We start from the raw sequence: 18,158 nt of genomic DNA, 5'->3' as shown, positions 1-18,158 counted from the left end.
AGATATGATCAAGTTTGTATGTGTCTGTCGGCTCGATTCGGGAAATGAATTAGATCTCTACTAGACCTCAACAAGTTACGATATGGATAATTTAAAGATATTTGTAAGATAGATATGTCAAATTTGACGTTTCCGCGATTCTGGAGGTCCTCTTGAACGATTTCGACAAGTTATGACTTAGATATCCAAGTCACATCTAGTCGATATCTAATGTAAATCTAGTTGATCTCTATATCGTCTCTAGATCTTGTGATTATCTCGTTTCCCGAATACGCGTGTGTGTAGTCTGTGGTATGTTCTCAGGTATGTAATGACACAGGTGTATTTTAAATATTGTCGTGAATTACAAAGGGTAATTTTCAATAATGCGAAATTGCAGGAATTTTATTAACATATTTTGTATAAAAATACTTAATTAATAAATTTTGGTGACTATTTTTTTATAATTTGCTAATCGATGGTGTTTTTGTAAGTACAAAATGTAGATGATATGTAAAATAAGATTAAAGTATTCGTACACATAACATACGTAACTATTTGGTGCTCGAACCGGCTATTTGAGAGAAAGAAGGTGATTGACATATGTATTTATCATAAAATATTCCTTTTTAAAATATCAAACAGAATCGAGTATCATATTTAGATCACTGGTAATATTTTTTAGACGTAACGAGGAGGGACATTCATATTTTGATTCATATTGTAACATCAATATAATATTGATACATATTCGGGTTCCATGCAGGCATCAATAAATACCCAACTAGCAAATCTATGTGCTATAAAAGTTGAGAGCACGTTTTTGTTTTCGCTTATTGGTGCTATAAACGGTGTAAAAACAGTCGAATAAAAGTCCTGTAAGCGTTTACTCAACGCGAAAAGGCGCACTTATACAGACTAAAAGTGTTATAAAAATAGAGTAAGCGCTGTATAAGAAGCAAATCGATGCTGTAAGAGTTGAGTAAAAGTTGATATAAAGCGCTTCTAGTGTTTTAATAGCAACGATAGTGCTTTTATTCGATTATTTGTTCTATAAACATTATCAATTTGCTATTACTCAGTGAAAGTGTTCTATAAAAGCAACCGCACTGCTTTTTCTCAGCAAAAATGTTTCGTAAAAGTAGCCGAATTGCTTTTACTCGGCATTTTGAATGTGTAAGAGTGCAGTAAATGCTTTTATACAACAAATATGTGCTAAAAACGATCTCAGGTAAGCGATTATATTTCAATTATTTGATTAAGTTTGAGGCCTAATCGTCTTCACGTATCTAATAAAACAAAAAGGTACTTAAGTATTTTTTTACTGCTGTCATCCATGACATTTATTTTTACCGTGATTGTGTACATAAGTTTTTACTGTCTGTAAGTACACATAATACAGTAAAACCTAGCGCGAAAAATACTTTATTGATAAAACCAAAGGCACTGGTTCATATATATTCATGGGCCGCCTATTTTCTTAAATTTCAATAAAAAAATATTAATTAAAATAAGTAAAAATTTGCTTACACGATCTAGTTTCTGTTATATCTCATTAATTCGACTATAAGTCGAGTAACTGCGTTTACTGCTACACTTATAGCACATGTTGTCGCCATGTTTATGGATTTATAGTCCGGTGGCCGACTGCATGAAACCCTACCTGATAAAAAAATAGAATAATACTACTCTGTGGGGGTAGCTGACTTTTAGCAGCTTCAACTGCTCTTGGTCGGCCGTGGCTTAACTTGGCAAATTTTGCGCAAATGGCAAAAAAGTGGTACAAATATTCATCAAAAAAACAAAAGTGGTCAGCTACATCCTGTGTTGGCAGGTTCCTGTGTCCGACCGAATTTGTGGTACCACGTGAGCTACAATTTACTTCATCGAAAAATAGAATGTCACTTGTATGGTAGGATTGCTGCCATTCACATTTTTTTTAATGCGGACGGACTGCAAAAGCTATCAGGCTAAGGTGAGGCCGACCAAGACATACGTCAACAAATTTAATGTAGGTATCAGTTTTTTTCATTCTATTTTTCGATGAGGTAAATTGTAGTTGTCACGTGGTACCACAAATTCGGTCGAACACAGGAACCTGCCAACACAGGATGTAGCTGACCACTTTTGTTTTGCTGTCCTCAAAGGCAGCTATCCTACCCTGCAAGTTTCATTCTATTATACGATGGGGTTTTTTTTTTGATGAATTTTTGTGCCACTATTTTGCCATTTACGCAAAATTTGCGAAATTAAGCCGCGGCCGACCAAGAGCAGTTGATGCTACTAAAAGTCAGCTACCCCTACAGAGTAGGATTTTCTATTTTTTTATCAGGTAGGGTTTCATGCAGTTGGCCACCGGACTATATTGAAACGTACAACATGGCTGACTTGTGCTGTTAATGTAGTTCAAAACTCTTTAAAAGTACTCTAAGCTGAATACATTTTGAATAAAACCTGTAAATACACTTCAGCTCCTATAACAGCGGTTTGAGCCCCATTACCCGAATTATGATATAAGCGCGCTGTTACAGCAGCATTGTTGCCAAATGGTTATTGGATTGCTTTTAATAGGCTTTTATAGCAACAGAGAAGAGAGTTGAGTAACAGTTGTATTAAAGCGCCTTATTCAGACAATTAGCTATTCTATAGCTGTTATATGATTTTAATAGAACAATTATGCTGAATAAAAGTGATTTAGTAGCGCTAATTCAGCATTTATTAAAAGGTGGAATAAAAGTGCTAAAAGATAGTGCTATAAACGTTTATACGACATGATTATAGCACTAATTAGCGAAAATTGCTAAATAGTCGAGTTAACCGCTATTATACGATATATTGGTGTTTCAACAACCGTAACTCGGCTGTTATACGATTACAGGCTGAGTAAATCAATTCTTATACGACTATTTTGCTAGTTGGGTAAGTGCGAATAATATACACTGAGTGTAATGTCAAATCAATGTCATGTTTTCAATAGGTATCTGAAAACGTCTAGCGGTCGAATTATGTCCGGCGAAAAATCCAAGGCCGCGGCGCTATTTCTAGACAGCTCTACAATTTACACGTTTTGTTTCAGTGAATTGGGAACGATAATTAGGTTAGCCTAGTGTTAAGTCTGCTGTATAAATACTAAAAATGTGATTTATAGGAACTTCGTATCTAAAGATTAATTTTGTTACCGGGTGAAAACGTCGCATTTTTAACAATGCACGCATTTTAAACCTAATTGCATTTCTAAGAAGATCACATCTTTCTACGTGGGTGAAAGCACGGCATATCCGAAGACGTATCCTTGATTTAGAATCGCGTGCCGTAGGTTGAATAGCTAGGTTTATCGCATAGTGATGTTTGTACGGCTCCGACCCCATCCCATCAGTTCGACGGTGCTCGGCACGAGTAGCCGACCGACTCAGTCCACCATAGAGCGTCGCGAGCGCTGGTTCGACCATCACGCCGCCGCCAAAGCCCCACCGCGCGAGCTGTGCAAACACATACACCATAGTGAATGTCACACGACTCGTCTAGTGTATTCCGCCTGTTAAAACATTTCGTAAGTAAACCATGAGGATTTCCTAACTCGTTGCTTATAATATGTTGTGCTGTCTGGGTGACATTCGGCATTTCTAAATTTTGTTTATGCCGGCTCCAAGGCTAGGTAAACAACGATGGTGTCATAGGTACTTACGTCAGAATACGAAGATACTTCCAGTTTTATTGATATTAGTTTATATATTATAAGTTGCAAATACCCGTAAATTACTAGGTGTTTATTTTAGTAACTAGGTTATATTCGAAGCTTTTCCCTTAAAATGTAAGAGTAGTGTAAAATTATGAGAGTTCCTGCGCATGTTTCATTTTGGTAAGTATTAGGCAACTAGTTATACCTACATTTTTTGTGCCATACCTATATTATTTCATCTTAAGCACCCCAACTTACTAGCGTCGGACTAAGCTCAGTTAGCAGCGATTATGATAGCCCAGACGCTGTAAGTGTTATTTTAAACGTCAAACTTCTATGAATTTATAACCATTATTTAACACTTGCACCGTCTGGGCTATCAAAATCACTGCCAACTTATCTTGGTCTGACTCTATCTATTTTAATGTGAAACCACCACTAAGGCTTCTATTATGGCATTCTAGCACTAGAAGTTTCGACTGGAGGCGAATCAGCCAATATTGTTCCGAGAAGGTTATACCAAAACATTTGACATTTCGCTGGCTCAATATTACAAAGTTCTGTTTTATTATCAAAATAGTTGAAACTCGACTTAATGTCACTAGGACAAAAGTTCAAATTTCAGTTCGATGAAAGAAACATAGAACCCTGTAATATTGTTTCAGCGATTTGACTATACATCCTTATTTGGGCCATCTAACAATTACTTTTTATTCAATAAACTTTACTATACCTGTTTTAAAGATGCCTACATGCTCCTTACGTTTGCTCTTTCAAATTTATTAAAACAATTTTCACTGCTAGTTTCAGTCTGCCGTTGGATTGATATGATTTAGTAAAATATTCAAGATGTAATTGAATGTACGGTAAGGCACGGTTTCTGTACAAAGTCCATAGTCATGTGATGTGATGTCATTTAAAATAGAGCTTCAACCGATTTCAATTAGATCAGATTGTGACACGTTTCGAAATAAATTGGTCGCAGTGTCGTATTTTGCGCCACTAGAGAGCCCAATGGGGCACTATTCGGCATTATAAAGTGACATTATCGTGATATCGTTGGTTCTATGTTTGCTTTTCACCAGTCTTATTTAACGAAGTACTTAATTCAAGACGAAAAGTTGGAACGATTAGTTAGTAGGTACTCGTATTTACTAAAACATGTGTAAAGAGGGATGTAATAAATTGAATTGAATAGAACCAAACAAAATATTAAATGAATGTTCGTCCGTGTCCGCGTGACCGTTAGGTACATTTCAACTTACCTAATTGGTCCAATAGTTTCAGAGTAAATAGGATGTGGCTGACGGACAGACGGACGGACACACAGTGGCACGAGTGATCCTATAAGGTTTCCGTTTTTTCGTTTGAGGTACCTACGGAACCCTAAAAAGTGACATGTCACTTATTATCTGTATATACATATTAAATGTGTACTCTGTGTTAAGTAAATAGTAGGTACAAGTCCTCGTCGTTTCAAATAACACCGTCACGCCAAACTGAGCGGTCGGCCCTAAATCTTCTTAGTAAAACTTCATAAAAAATTGATGATGGCGTGCCACTGATGTACTCAATTACTTTTATGACATTTATTGGAACTCCCCCGCATTTGGAATTCATGGTTTTCTTTCAAGGGTATACCGAAAGGCAACGATTTTTTACGATGGGCGTGTAGATTGCGCCAGTAAATGTCAAGTGTACCGGAAAATGGGGCTCTGAGAACCAAGGGGCTATTTGGCAAAGAAAATTTATAAGTTTTGAACCCATATAAATATTTCTTATAATGGCCATGGTAGAAAATATAGACAAATGTAATGTTGGTTAATCGTCTCAACGACGCCGAAGAAGATTTCACACACATGCTTAATAATTTTTTGAATGTTTTATTGGAAAATCAGTGCAATAGAACCTGGTCCAACTTCGATTCTACTGCTCTGCATTAGCGAATCGCACCAAGCACCCAGTCTGTTTTGGGACCATGAACAACTCGCTACGCAGTACCTAGTACAATTTATTGAATACTCCTGCACAAACAAGCTTCAGAGCGGATTAAACTGGTATACCTATCCTGAATCAGATATACCTAGGTAGTTATCTAATAACAAATAAAAAAAATTGGCCAAGCCTGACTCACAATTCCGGTGATGTGCTCCGTTCCATTGTATGTATCTTTATGACGGGTTAAATTTTAGGCATTTGCCTGGCTAGAGGTAGCTGCCTGCGAGTCAAAACTTGCAACGACAAATATTTCAAAATCAGAATCGGGCCCTAACGCAATAGGTTCTCCTCGGTGAAAATAAAAATTTAAAACAATGAAATTGTTAACGAAAACACTGGTTTAAGAAAAGCAAGCTAATGTACGAAAAAACAATCAAGGTACATTGGGGTTATTCTGTAAATAGAGTTATCTTCCAATTCATCAGGATTGATGCTGTAGGTTAGTGAACCTGCATATGCAGTTATATTTATTTTACAGCACGTAGTGCATAGGCAGTGGCCTATGCCCATTAACCACCAGGAACGAAAAGTATAATATGATTCAAATTAGGAAATGCTGTCAGTTCACTGCCATTAACCACCAGCAACGAGAAAATTGTGATGGTGATCGAATTAGGAATTAAGGTGTTGGGGTAGACGCATAAATATTCATTTAATAATGACCCCCAACTCCTCTTCCCTGATACTGCAGGGAGGGTTAATTCCGTCCATAACCACAATATTCGATATTGTGCTAATATTAAATTGGTATTCTATGATGGTAAAGGAATTTGAAGTACTTCATGATAATGATGTCTATTTATAGATAACCGGCAGCGCCAAATACAGACCTCGTTCTTATAAAATTAAGTCGATTAATAAATTTAATTAGCCCTATTGGGACTTTTGCATGTGTCAATTATAATAGATGACAATAAAGTTCATTTTAAATGACGCACCTACGCTTCCACGTGTGTTTAAGGATAATAGGTGTCTTTAATGGGGACATTAAGGTATATTTCCCACTGTAAAATACCTATTATCCTTATACATCTTGGAAGCCCAAGGCAAAGTCAGACAGCTGCAATTGTTGATCGTGGATTTCTTTTATATAATTATTTCTTCAATAATATATTTTATTAATAATTAAGGTAACTAGGTGCCGATTTTCTATAACAAAACGATAGCGAACCCTAAAACTTATAAAAGTTAACGCAGTACTCGTACGACAACAACATTGACAAATTAAGCATTACCGCATTAAATATGCCAATTAGGTATATGTTATTTTAATATGAAATTAAGGATGAATATATTTACAATAGGTACTATACTATTAGAAAAAAAAACTCTGTATGCAAAGTTTATAAAGAGCGCAAATTAGCAGACCTTGACGACTCTAGTAGGTACGCCGTATTGTTTTAAAATGATGTCACGAGCACAAGCGGGCGGCGGAACAACTGTGTGCACTTTACTTACAATTTGCTTCATTTTGGTTAGGAAATAATAATTGTAATCTAAGTATCTGCTCCTGATGTTATAAACTGTCCAACCCAGAAAGATGTTTCCAAAAAAGTTTCTTCAAATATGTATAATTTGTACTGATCTCTCGAACAACTTGTTGAGTAAAATATACGTCGTCAGCTATACTTAAGATTATACCTACATAGTTTAATGGCTGTCAATTAAAACTTTTTGTCAACAACCTATACTCGTATCGATAAACTGGCGCTTTTTATCGGGTACTTTCTTAAATGACACATTTAGAATACAAAAGTTGGCTTGTTTTAACATTCCTCCAGATTCGAACTTTAAGATACTTCAATTAATAGATCTAGAAACGATATTATTTAGATATGTCACTGTCAAATGTGACGTTTCTTCAAACAAAAACGTCACTTTTGACACTGACACATCTAATCCATATCGTTTCTAGATCTATTAATTAACGTATCTTAAGGTTCGAATCGAGCAGATAATATACAGGGTGATTTTTGGGTCGTGATCCAGAACCACTTTTTCTGACTCTGTAAATGATCCACATTATCATATGGTGGTATTTGATTAAAAGATAATTACTTTAATTATTCTTATTTTTCAAGTAAAATTAATATTATACTAAATAATTATGGTCACTCTATGACTTTTGACATACGCTGTATGGAAAGCGACAAGACGTCACATTGAGTAGGGTCACCAAATTGTATGCAAAAATGTTTTTTCCAACTTGTCATCTGGAAAATAATCATCATTATTGGTGATAAACAATAATTAACAACATCATTAGGCTCATCTTTGGATTCTGTATGATGTCTGGCTCTCTTGCTCCACGACCCCGAAATCACCCTGTATTTATATCCCTTTTGGGGCGGAAAACTATTAGATATTAAGTTGTGGCGATGACAAGTTTAAGTTAATCATTTAAATTTGATTGATATAAGTAAGTACCTATAATACCAACAGCCCGCTGCAGCCCGCCTATTAATTAGTATTTAGAAATATTCACGTAGATATTTTGGATCTTACACTTCGTTTTTACTTTGAAGGCCATCATATTCAAGGTATTGTTTGAGTTTAACTAAATTCCTACCTGATTGTGCGTTTTGGATCCGGACTGGAATCAACGAGTTTATAAGAAATTTTTTTAGGAATTGTCAACTTAATTTCGAAAAATTTCTTAAAAATACTGTATAGGTAAACATAGTGATGTTCCGGTTTAACAAATCTCAGGAGTATGAGTAGCATAGTCATTTTTATAACAGTTAAAACATCACAAAAACAGCTTCAGAAATTTGTGATTAATATTGCTCAACTATTTTCCAGTCGGCCTTGTGGCGATTGGTCAAATATCGCAAGATTTCTCTTGATACGGTTTTCCACTATGACCCTTCGGTCAATGACAGTTATTACTCTATTCAGTGCATTCATATTGAGGCCACCGATGTCAGCATCATAATATTATGTCAATGATTAATGCAATGGTACAATTAAAATATAACATACTTAGGACATGCAAACACGGAAAGCATACTGCAGCGATACAAAGTTATAAACAACCATTTTTAAACTTTTAAAGAAGCATCATATTATGAAGCTTTTGTATTAAATATGAACATGTAAATATTTTGATATATTTATTAGACATTGATATATGTACTTATAGATTTTTATCGTTACTTTTACCGATCATATTTTTTTAATAGCGCGAAATTCAGTATTCAGCGGAGTATTCATCGATAAAGGATGGGTAGTAACTACCTATCCTTGGTACTGAATTTCGCACTACCTACCACTGGCAGTTGCCAGAGGTAGGTACATGTCAGTCTCGTGGACCGTTTTAGGAAGTCATATTTAATTTGATTTATTCATCTACATAAACTGTGGTGACTGATGTCTGATATAGTTATTGGCCCCTCGTGGCCCCTCCGTAGTAATTGGCCACCACTTGGACACTCTTAACAATAAGACTTCTACGGCCTTGTATGGAGTGGCCAATAACCATTGTAATCACCCCATTAGATAATCTAAAAATATTTATTTATATATACATTACAGTATGTAATAATATATAATTACTATAGTTATAGATTTTAATCACCTGCTTGTTTTTTCGGTTAGCTGGCAAAATATCTCTTAAATGAATTAGTTCGTCTTTATACTTTCAATTTGGTATAATTATTAATTATATTTGCTACCTATATTTGTTTACAATAACGTGTTTATTGCTTGCTTACTTTTATAGGGGGTCAAATAAATTAAGAAGGATGAATTGACATCATTGACATCAACTATTACGGAGCTAATTAACTAATTACGTGATTGGTTTGTTTACTCCATTAGTAATAAGTAATTACTTAATACCTAACAGCAATTTTATGGTAAATTTACATTGATTTAGTACTCTCTATTCAAGCAAAAACAAATGTCTTCAGATTTATACGAACAGTTGTATTTGAATCTTTAAATTATATTTGGAGTAACGATAAAACACAGAGCGACAGTCCGATCTTAACATGGGTCCAACAAGAAGTTTGAAAGTGTGGTAGCATGTGGATGTTATAAGAAAATAAAAATAGGAAGCGTTAGTTAGGTACTCGTAGTTTTACTGGGCATTTTCCGCAAATCTACATCCACTCGTGAAACGAGGTAGCCCTACTCTAACCACCCCAGCTCTTCCACGAAACCTAGCACGGTCTTCAAGTTGCTAACTGCCTCTTCAGTGAGCACGGATTCCCTAGATATTATTTGTATATATCTACCATTATCAATAAAAATAAAACTTAATTTCGTATGCCTTTGGGTACGACATAGTGGAATAATTTTCCTTTTTTACCATCATATGCAATATCATGTTGTGTACACCTATGATCGACGAATAAAGCATTTGTATTTGTATTTATTTATTTCGAATAAAGCATTTGTATTTGTATTTATTTATTTGTATTTGTTTATAGGTACAGTCAAGGAGAATATGACTGTATTGTTGTTTCCTCTTCTTACATGCACGGAAGCGTTAAATTAAAAAGTTCTTGTGAATACAACGATAAATAAACATAATATCGCCAATGGTGAACGCATATACGTATCTTACTGTCTCTTGTTTAGTTTTTCTTAATCAGACGCTTTTTGTTCTCAACAATCTTGCTATTTAGATAAATTACAAACTGACGGTACGAAGAATACAAACTAACCTACTTAACGTAGGTAACGTTAGATTGTAAACTAACGAGTGAAGAACCTTACAATGTCATATGCATACAACACAATTCCATTACGAAGTTTCAAGAAATAGGTAACAAACAACTAAATATATCATTGCTTTCTCTTTTAAATCACAATAGGTAGTTTTAGAAAGATTGATTACCTAATATAATATAAAATTAATCATTGACTCACTAGCAGATGTTGGCTGAAGTGTTTTACGACCCAGGATGGCGCAAAGATAATGAATAGTGAAGTGTTAAAATGAATACAGAATTACAAATGCAGTAATCTGAAATGGCTGATGATGTCATGTATTACGTAGTTTCTTCCTAATAATTTTGCCTCAGAGGTGTAAAGTAGGTATATAAATATGTGCCATTGTACATTAGTTGTTGTTTAGTATATTTTATGTATTAAATAGCATAAGAATAAAATTTCATACGAATATTTCTGATATCGATCTAGTTTTAGAAATACCTAATGACAATTCTTTTGAAAAATATTTCTGTAATAACTCAGTTAAAAACTCCTTTTTGACTTGGTTTAGACATAGGTACACAACTGACCTATTTTTTGCTAACAACTAAATCGGCCAATTCGAACTTTAAAAACCCTAAAAAGCGCATCATAATCTGTTATTATCAAACCACGATTAGAATAAGATTGAGCACACACATTGCTTTTGAATTATAATCAATGAAAACAGTTATTTCTAAAAGTACAGGAAAATAATTAAAGCATAATATTGTGGAGAAATATGTAACCTGGAAAATTAATCGCTCATAATAACATCTTCGTATAATATTTTACCACAATTCATATTTTATAAAAAATGTATACCTATTTAGATACCTACCTATAATTTGAAAAAAAAAAATATTGCAACTGTGGCAAGGTAATGAAAATGTTAGCATTATTTCTACGTTGGTTTGTTAGAGGTGTGTAGAGCGAGGAAGCTGCCAGTCCTTTGGTCTATTATGGCGTCGTTGTCTCTTGAGCCATGACGCTGAATCACAGACAAAACATCCTCTAGACTGAGCATAGTCGCGCTACCCCCGCTGCCACGCATACGGTAATTTTACTCAATGTTCGAGTCGAAAGTGTCTTTGTGTGACGTCCGTGCACTCGTTCGTCGTTTGAACGGACCAATCACGGCACGGGACTTCGCTCACCTCGTCCCGCGCACCCCCGCATTTTTGGCAGCATCGGTTGCATGAAATAATTGCTCTAAACTCCATCTAGAGGATTCCTAGTCTATGCGCTGAATAGATTAAGTATTTGCCGCCAAAACAACTGGATTTTCCATCTGTTAATAACATCTGTCAATGAATATCTGCCCCCATCAAAATTATTATAAGTATGGATGACATGCATACCTACTTATAGGTACATATATAAATAAGATATAAGATAAGATGTTTTATGGTTGAAATGGCCTTCAGCTGACTATAACTAACCATGACCAGAAATTAGTAACCTTACAACATAGAAATAATTACGTCACCTGTGGTGTTCATTATGGTAGTCATAGAACTTAATACAATTTGATTCATTCAATCCATACACGTTTTCGTTCGCGACTCCGGTCACCCTTTTAGCGATCATTGGTTAATGTACAGTAAAATGTGTACAAATATTTTCCATAATCTTAATACTAAGGAAGGAAAATAGAGACTACGTTCGAGAGGTGAATCGGTCGTACCCCTTTCTCTTAATGCTACCGTACCGATTTGAGTCAAATCGTTTCGATAACAACATTCGCTTTAGCCTTGTAAAATTGTAACTTGTATAATGATGTCTTAGAATAACTGGCCTCATGAGATAAATTGCATCATGATTTCAGTGGTTTTAGTGCATAGAATGTAGTTACGTAAATGGAGTACTATTTTATTTTATTCTGCGGTAATGAATAGTAAGAGTTCCTATTTGCGGACCTACATACATATATGTACATGTATGTAATAAATACCTTCGCTGCCGCAATTAGTGCCATTCACATAATTAAGCACACTTTGCAGGGGTCTTTCGACCCTATCTCACAGTGAACGTGTCAAATCACTATGTTATCAAGAACCTTACCTGATGTATTAAGTATAATTTTATGACTGCGACTGTGATAAGAATTAATACAATAGCGTTACCTTGAGAACCAGATTGCGTATAAATATTGACTTTTCCAGCGAAATTGTAATAAAGCTTGCGTGACCGCAGTAATATGATTGTAGCTTGAGATATGTGTTACAGGGTGATTTTGTTATGACTGGCCATACTCTGAAGGAATATGTAATACTGAACAATATTGGTATGGGCCCAATCCCGAAATTACGAAAATAAAACAAAAAAAAAATACCGAATTATAATTATTATGTCGAGGTTTTCTAAGGAAGAGCTGTTTTATTTATGTAGTGGCGTAATCACGCCATTATTTCAATTTTGCGTATTAGGGATACCTACCGCGACGGACCTACGCTACGTCTAGTATTCATCCCTGGGCACATATACAACAAAATCAGTCTATATATTTTTGTATAATTATTGTTATTGACCCTGGGACTAAGGTGAAAAAAAAAACTGAGAATCAGCAGTATTGAGTTAAATAAAACCCAAGTTGATTTAAATAAATACCAGTTCATTTTTTTCGAATACTTTACTGTTTGTTTAATTTAACATATGTATTTACCAACAGCGTGATATCTTTTAGATACGCTGAATGCTCAATTGTTGTTATATGTGATAAGTAGTATGTTATGTTTACTCGATAACATTCCCAAACACATACTTAAGTTTGTCTGGTACACCGTCTGACCTCGTTATAGACGTTCCTAGCAATGGGTTATTGTATTTACGGCTACGAAAAATCGAAGGTCTGTGTAATAATCACATATCTCTTCAATTCAAAACTGAAATATACTCTAAAGAAATAGTGTCCAAGTCCACTGGTAGCCAAGGCCTAATAAAATAATTTGATTTGAACTTTAAACCCTAGGTGTATCTCTACATTGGCGTAATTATTTATTATACCAATGGTTGTATTGGTGTCTCAAGTTTGGCGTTTAAAGTAGGGTCTATTCTGTTATATTTACTCTATTAGTACAGGTGTTTGTTCTCTCTATTATAATTTTACGGTTCTACTCACGTATTTTTAATGACTAGTTCTAATGTATGTAGTTTTAGTTCGCTCGCGTGAACGAAGAGTCCTCGACACATAGGAACGAATCTCAACACTCGATGCTCGAAAATGGAAATCGGCACGTATTTAACCGGTCAACTAATTAATCGAATTTGGGTAGTTTAAAAAAATAGAAATGGGTACTAAAATTAATAGTTTGGCAACAAAAACGGAGCCTTAAAATATATCAATATGAGTTGTATTTTAATGCAGTTACAGCTTTTGATTATTTTAAGACAGGTACCAAGTATTTATTTGGCAACTGAATGTACTCGTATTATATTGGAGACCATTTATGAAGCATATTTTAAAAAGAAAACGGCTATCTATTAATTCAAAAATGAAGTTCTTTTAAAATATTTTGTCTGGTCATCACACGGTCAATCTAACACGCTCCTCCTCGCTTTGCTCGTCGTCGCACCTATCTGTTGACTCTATCAGAACACAGTGCTAACTATTGAAATTTTAAAGATCTAATTAATATTCATTAAATTTAACTGCTTTCGTGTTAAAATACTACCTAGCTGAAACGACATGCTCAGTTATGACTATACTTGATTGCTTAGGTGTGATCAACTAGATGACAACTAAATTTTATGATCGCTTTACAATATTAGTTGCCAATTTATTATTTTAGTCGCCAACCTATCACTTTAAGTTCCCTATAATTTTTTTGAGTGACTTGATTTTGCTGCCAGTTTTTTTAATAATATGATGCTTATATTTGAGGCTAATGTATTTTTTTGGCGCTAAAATATTAATGCGCAACCAAATTATATTATTATATGCCCAATGAAAGTTCCTGTTAAATATTTTAGTTGCTCGGTTAATAATAAGCCATGGAAATCTATTAAGCTCTCACAAACATGACTCGTATAGTGATTAAAACCCTAAAATTATCATAGTGTGTGACTCACGAAAGTTAAATTTGGATCACAGGTGTTCCGTTTATCTTATTCCTGGTAAGTTTATCAGGCATTATTTCCAGAATAGATAAGGATACTAGGAGTAAAATTAACGGGACACCTGTGTTAACAGGAAATGAATGGGGCAACTAATCGTCTAGTGTGGTGGGTGCGACTGGAGGAATGATTCACGTCGCGTCTGACTGTCTCACCTACCTTAGTCACTCTCCCCCTTATTCATAAAACTTTACAATTAGTTAATTTATGTTTTACCCCTTTCTTACTATATTAAGTCAAAATGACACATTACGGGAAAAGATTTATTAGCCAATTGAGTCATATCGCACATTTATGAATAAAACAATTTATATTTAGTACTACTAATCACTTTATATCGGCTGTATAAACGATGATTTTTAATCGGTGATCAGGAACCAATTTTTCTAATTCAGTCATCGATGGCGATCACATTTAACTACGAAACCAACCGCGAAATCACGAAAAAAAAATGGCTGCTATTTAACTGATCACCAGATTTAATAAAATTTAATACCAAAAAAATGTACTTTACCACCCTAAAATAATGAATGATCACCAAAATTATAACACCATTTTAATGTGAAATGATTACCAATTTTATTACATTTTACTATCCTATTAAAGGAAATGACACCAAACTAATCATTATTAACCCAAAAATTGTAAATGATTACCAAATTTCAAACCCCATTTTAATGTCAATTGATAACCAAATTTTCACATCGTGATATCCTATTAAATAAAATGACACCAAAATAATCATTGTAAACCCAAAAATAGTAAATGACCACCAAAATTAGAACTCCATTTTAATGTAAAATTATAACCAAATTTTTAAATCTTGCTATCCTATTAAAGCAAATGACTCCAAAATAATCATTGTAAACCCGAATATAGTAAATGACCACCAAAACTGTAACCACAATTGTTTCTGTATGGGTCACAGATCAAACCTAACCTAACCCACTTTTCTAGTAGAATTTCGTTTCTGTAAGGGTCGCAGTTCAAACCTAACCTAATCCACTTTTCTAGTAGCATTTCGTTTCTGTATGGGTCGCAGTTCAAACCTAACCTAACCCACTTTTCTAGTAGCATTTCGTTTCTGGAAGGGTCACAGTTCAAACCTAACCTAACCCACTTTTCTAGTAGCATTTCGTTTCTGTAAGGGTCGCAGTTCAAACCTAACCTAACCCACTTTTCTAGTAGCATTTCTTTTCTGTAAGGGTCGCAGTTTAAACCTAACCTAACCCACTTTTATAGTAGCAATTCATTTCCGTAAGGGTCGCAGTGCTAACCTAGCCCACTTAACTGATAGCAGTACAAACCTAACCTACTTTTCTAGTAGCATTTCAGTATGCTCCTAGAAAAGTAGGTTAGGTTAGATAGGTATATGGTGCGGGGTACGGGGGGTTGAGCGGGAGGGGCTAATAATTTTGGCAGCATTTTACTTTATTTGGTAATATGTATACATTTTTTGGTAATCATAGTGTTTATTTAGGTGAAAATATCGCATTAATTTGGTCTTCAAGATTTGGTGATCATTAATGATTTTTGGTAATCATTCAATATATTTGGTATTCGAATACAATTTGAAGTGCAGTCGTAATTAAAACGGTGGTACTTTTGTAATTTTAGGCCTTATTTTTTTGGTGTTCAGTAATTTTTTTTGGTAAGCATGATTTTTTTATTTAGGGTACCAAAGTATTTTTTGGTGGTCATTATATTTGTAGCCAAAAAAAATTAACTCTCTCAAGAAAATATCAACATCGGCCCAGCCCAAACGTATGAAACAGGCAAATTGTTGTGATTTAAAGGTTGGTCCCATCGTTAAATGTGATCGCTATCGATGGCTGAATTAGAAAAATTGGTTCCTGATCACTGATTAAAAATCATCGTGTATTTTCGAACACGATATTAAAAACTAACTAGGTATGTATCGTTCCAATTAGTACAATAGAGTCAGTAAGAGATTACAGGTTAAAAAGCTTCAGAAATTCTTAAATTTAGCAATTGTAAGTATTCTAGCTATCCCGGTATCCGTCTATTATCAATAGCCAATCATTCACAACACGAGCCTTATTGTGATCACTGTACGAGTAGGACTTGGGTAATAATGTTATATATATGTGTAATATATTTATAATTATTTTACTAAAAATTACACTTGATATGTGACTTGCTTTCAAGTCCAAAATCTCATCTGTTGTAGGCATAAAAATGGACTAGATATAAGCAAACACTTTTAAAGAAAATTGATTAGAATAGGATATCCAAAGAAATTACCGTTATCAAACAAACAAACGTAATATCAACTTCATAAGATTTTATATTATGTAATGGGTCTATTTCCTGAATAAATAATCATTCATTGATTAACATAATATTTTTGTAGTGCTTGTGCACATGACATCTAAGATATGTAAAAATATGTAACTCCCAGCAATTAAGACTATACGTGCGAATTTTTCTTATATCCCTTTATATCCGAGCGGTCACGGATATAAAAAATAAGACTTAAACTGAAGCTAAGTTCTTTAGCCGCAGATAATTTAGGATAAATTTAATGTCAGTGATAAGAATCTATATATATTGGTGTACTTATCTCTATTTCTTTTAATTCCAGAATGGCGCCCGCGCAAAAGAACGTCGTCGCCGACGTGTGCGACAGCGACCTGCCTTCCCAAATCAAAATGAGGCTTATGGCTATGGACAGTAAGAGCCAAAACCGAGAACAACATTGTGATAACAATAATTCCGTGGACAATATTAGTGAGAAAGTAAACGTAGATACAGGGTTCGACTTACAAAAATACGAGGCTATGGAGTTCAAATCTAAGTTTAGATGGCCCGATCTGACAGTACAAGTGTTGTTGCATTTAGTTTCTATTTATGGACTGTACCTGATAGGTACATTTAAAGTGAAATTCTTAACAACGATATTTGGTAAGTGTTTTGTATGATAATTCTTAACCTAGATACTTTAAATATTTACATAAGTTGAAGCAAAAAGATGGTTGAAAGTGACACTTCGAGCCAAGGGCCGAAGAGTGGTGTGCTCACGCGAGTATTAATGTCACGAAGAACACTCATTAGCACAAGATGATTAAGATTATAATTCGCCCTCACCGAGAACAATTTTATTTATTACGTAATAGTTATTTTTATTTCTATGTATTTTCCTGAAAATTGCTTTAACTAAAAGTTAATGTTAATCTATCTTGCAACAGCGACGTCAAAAATGTCAAAAGTTTCAAGATAAAACTTTAAATTACCTACGTGGATACTTGACAATCTTCATGGAAAGCCACTAAGTAGAAAGAAATACAACAATAATAAATGGGCATGGTGGAAAAATGGGCCGTATGCCATGCCATGACAGTTTGGTTCCGTTTTACGGAAAAAAATACTTTCGTTGTCAAAGAAAACTTTTAAAAGCAGTTTTGGACAATATATGTACATAGAAACTTTAAGTATGGACGTGCAGCAGTTTTTGACACACTTTTCTATGTACATACATATATTGTCAAAAACTGATTTTAAAAGTTCTTATTGACTGCGAAAGTATTTTTTTTCTGTAAAACGTATGCACGTGCATACTTAAAGTTTCTATATATGGTACCACACTGAATGCCGGCGTTGGTTAACAATTCGAGTACCTATAAGGTAGTATTATCTAACGACGATGATTGCCCTCGAGGTGTCTCCA

General features: G+C 34.4%; 1 protein-coding gene across 1 annotated transcript in view; it reads left to right on the top strand.

Annotated features, from left to right (window-relative positions):
- The first annotated feature begins 3,269 nt into the window (after positions 1-3,269).
- LOC134680368 (acyl-CoA Delta-9 desaturase) overlaps positions 3,270-18,158 on the top strand; it is a 32,859-nt gene continuing 17,970 nt past the window's right edge. The window contains exons 1-2 of the mRNA XM_063539497.1: positions 3,270-3,529; positions 17,076-17,395. Coding sequence (XP_063395567.1) covers positions 17,077-17,395 — 319 coding nt within the window. The 5' untranslated portion in view covers positions 3,270-3,529; position 17,076. The remainder of the gene's footprint in view (positions 3,530-17,075; positions 17,396-18,158) is intronic.

This window comes from Cydia fagiglandana, chromosome 1 (genome assembly GCF_963556715.1).
Source record: "Cydia fagiglandana chromosome 1, ilCydFagi1.1, whole genome shotgun sequence".
NCBI classification, from domain to species: domain Eukaryota; kingdom Metazoa; phylum Arthropoda; class Insecta; order Lepidoptera; family Tortricidae; genus Cydia; species Cydia fagiglandana.
The sequence above is the reverse complement of the archived record's forward strand: the minus strand, read 5'-3'. Positions and strand labels throughout refer to the sequence as shown.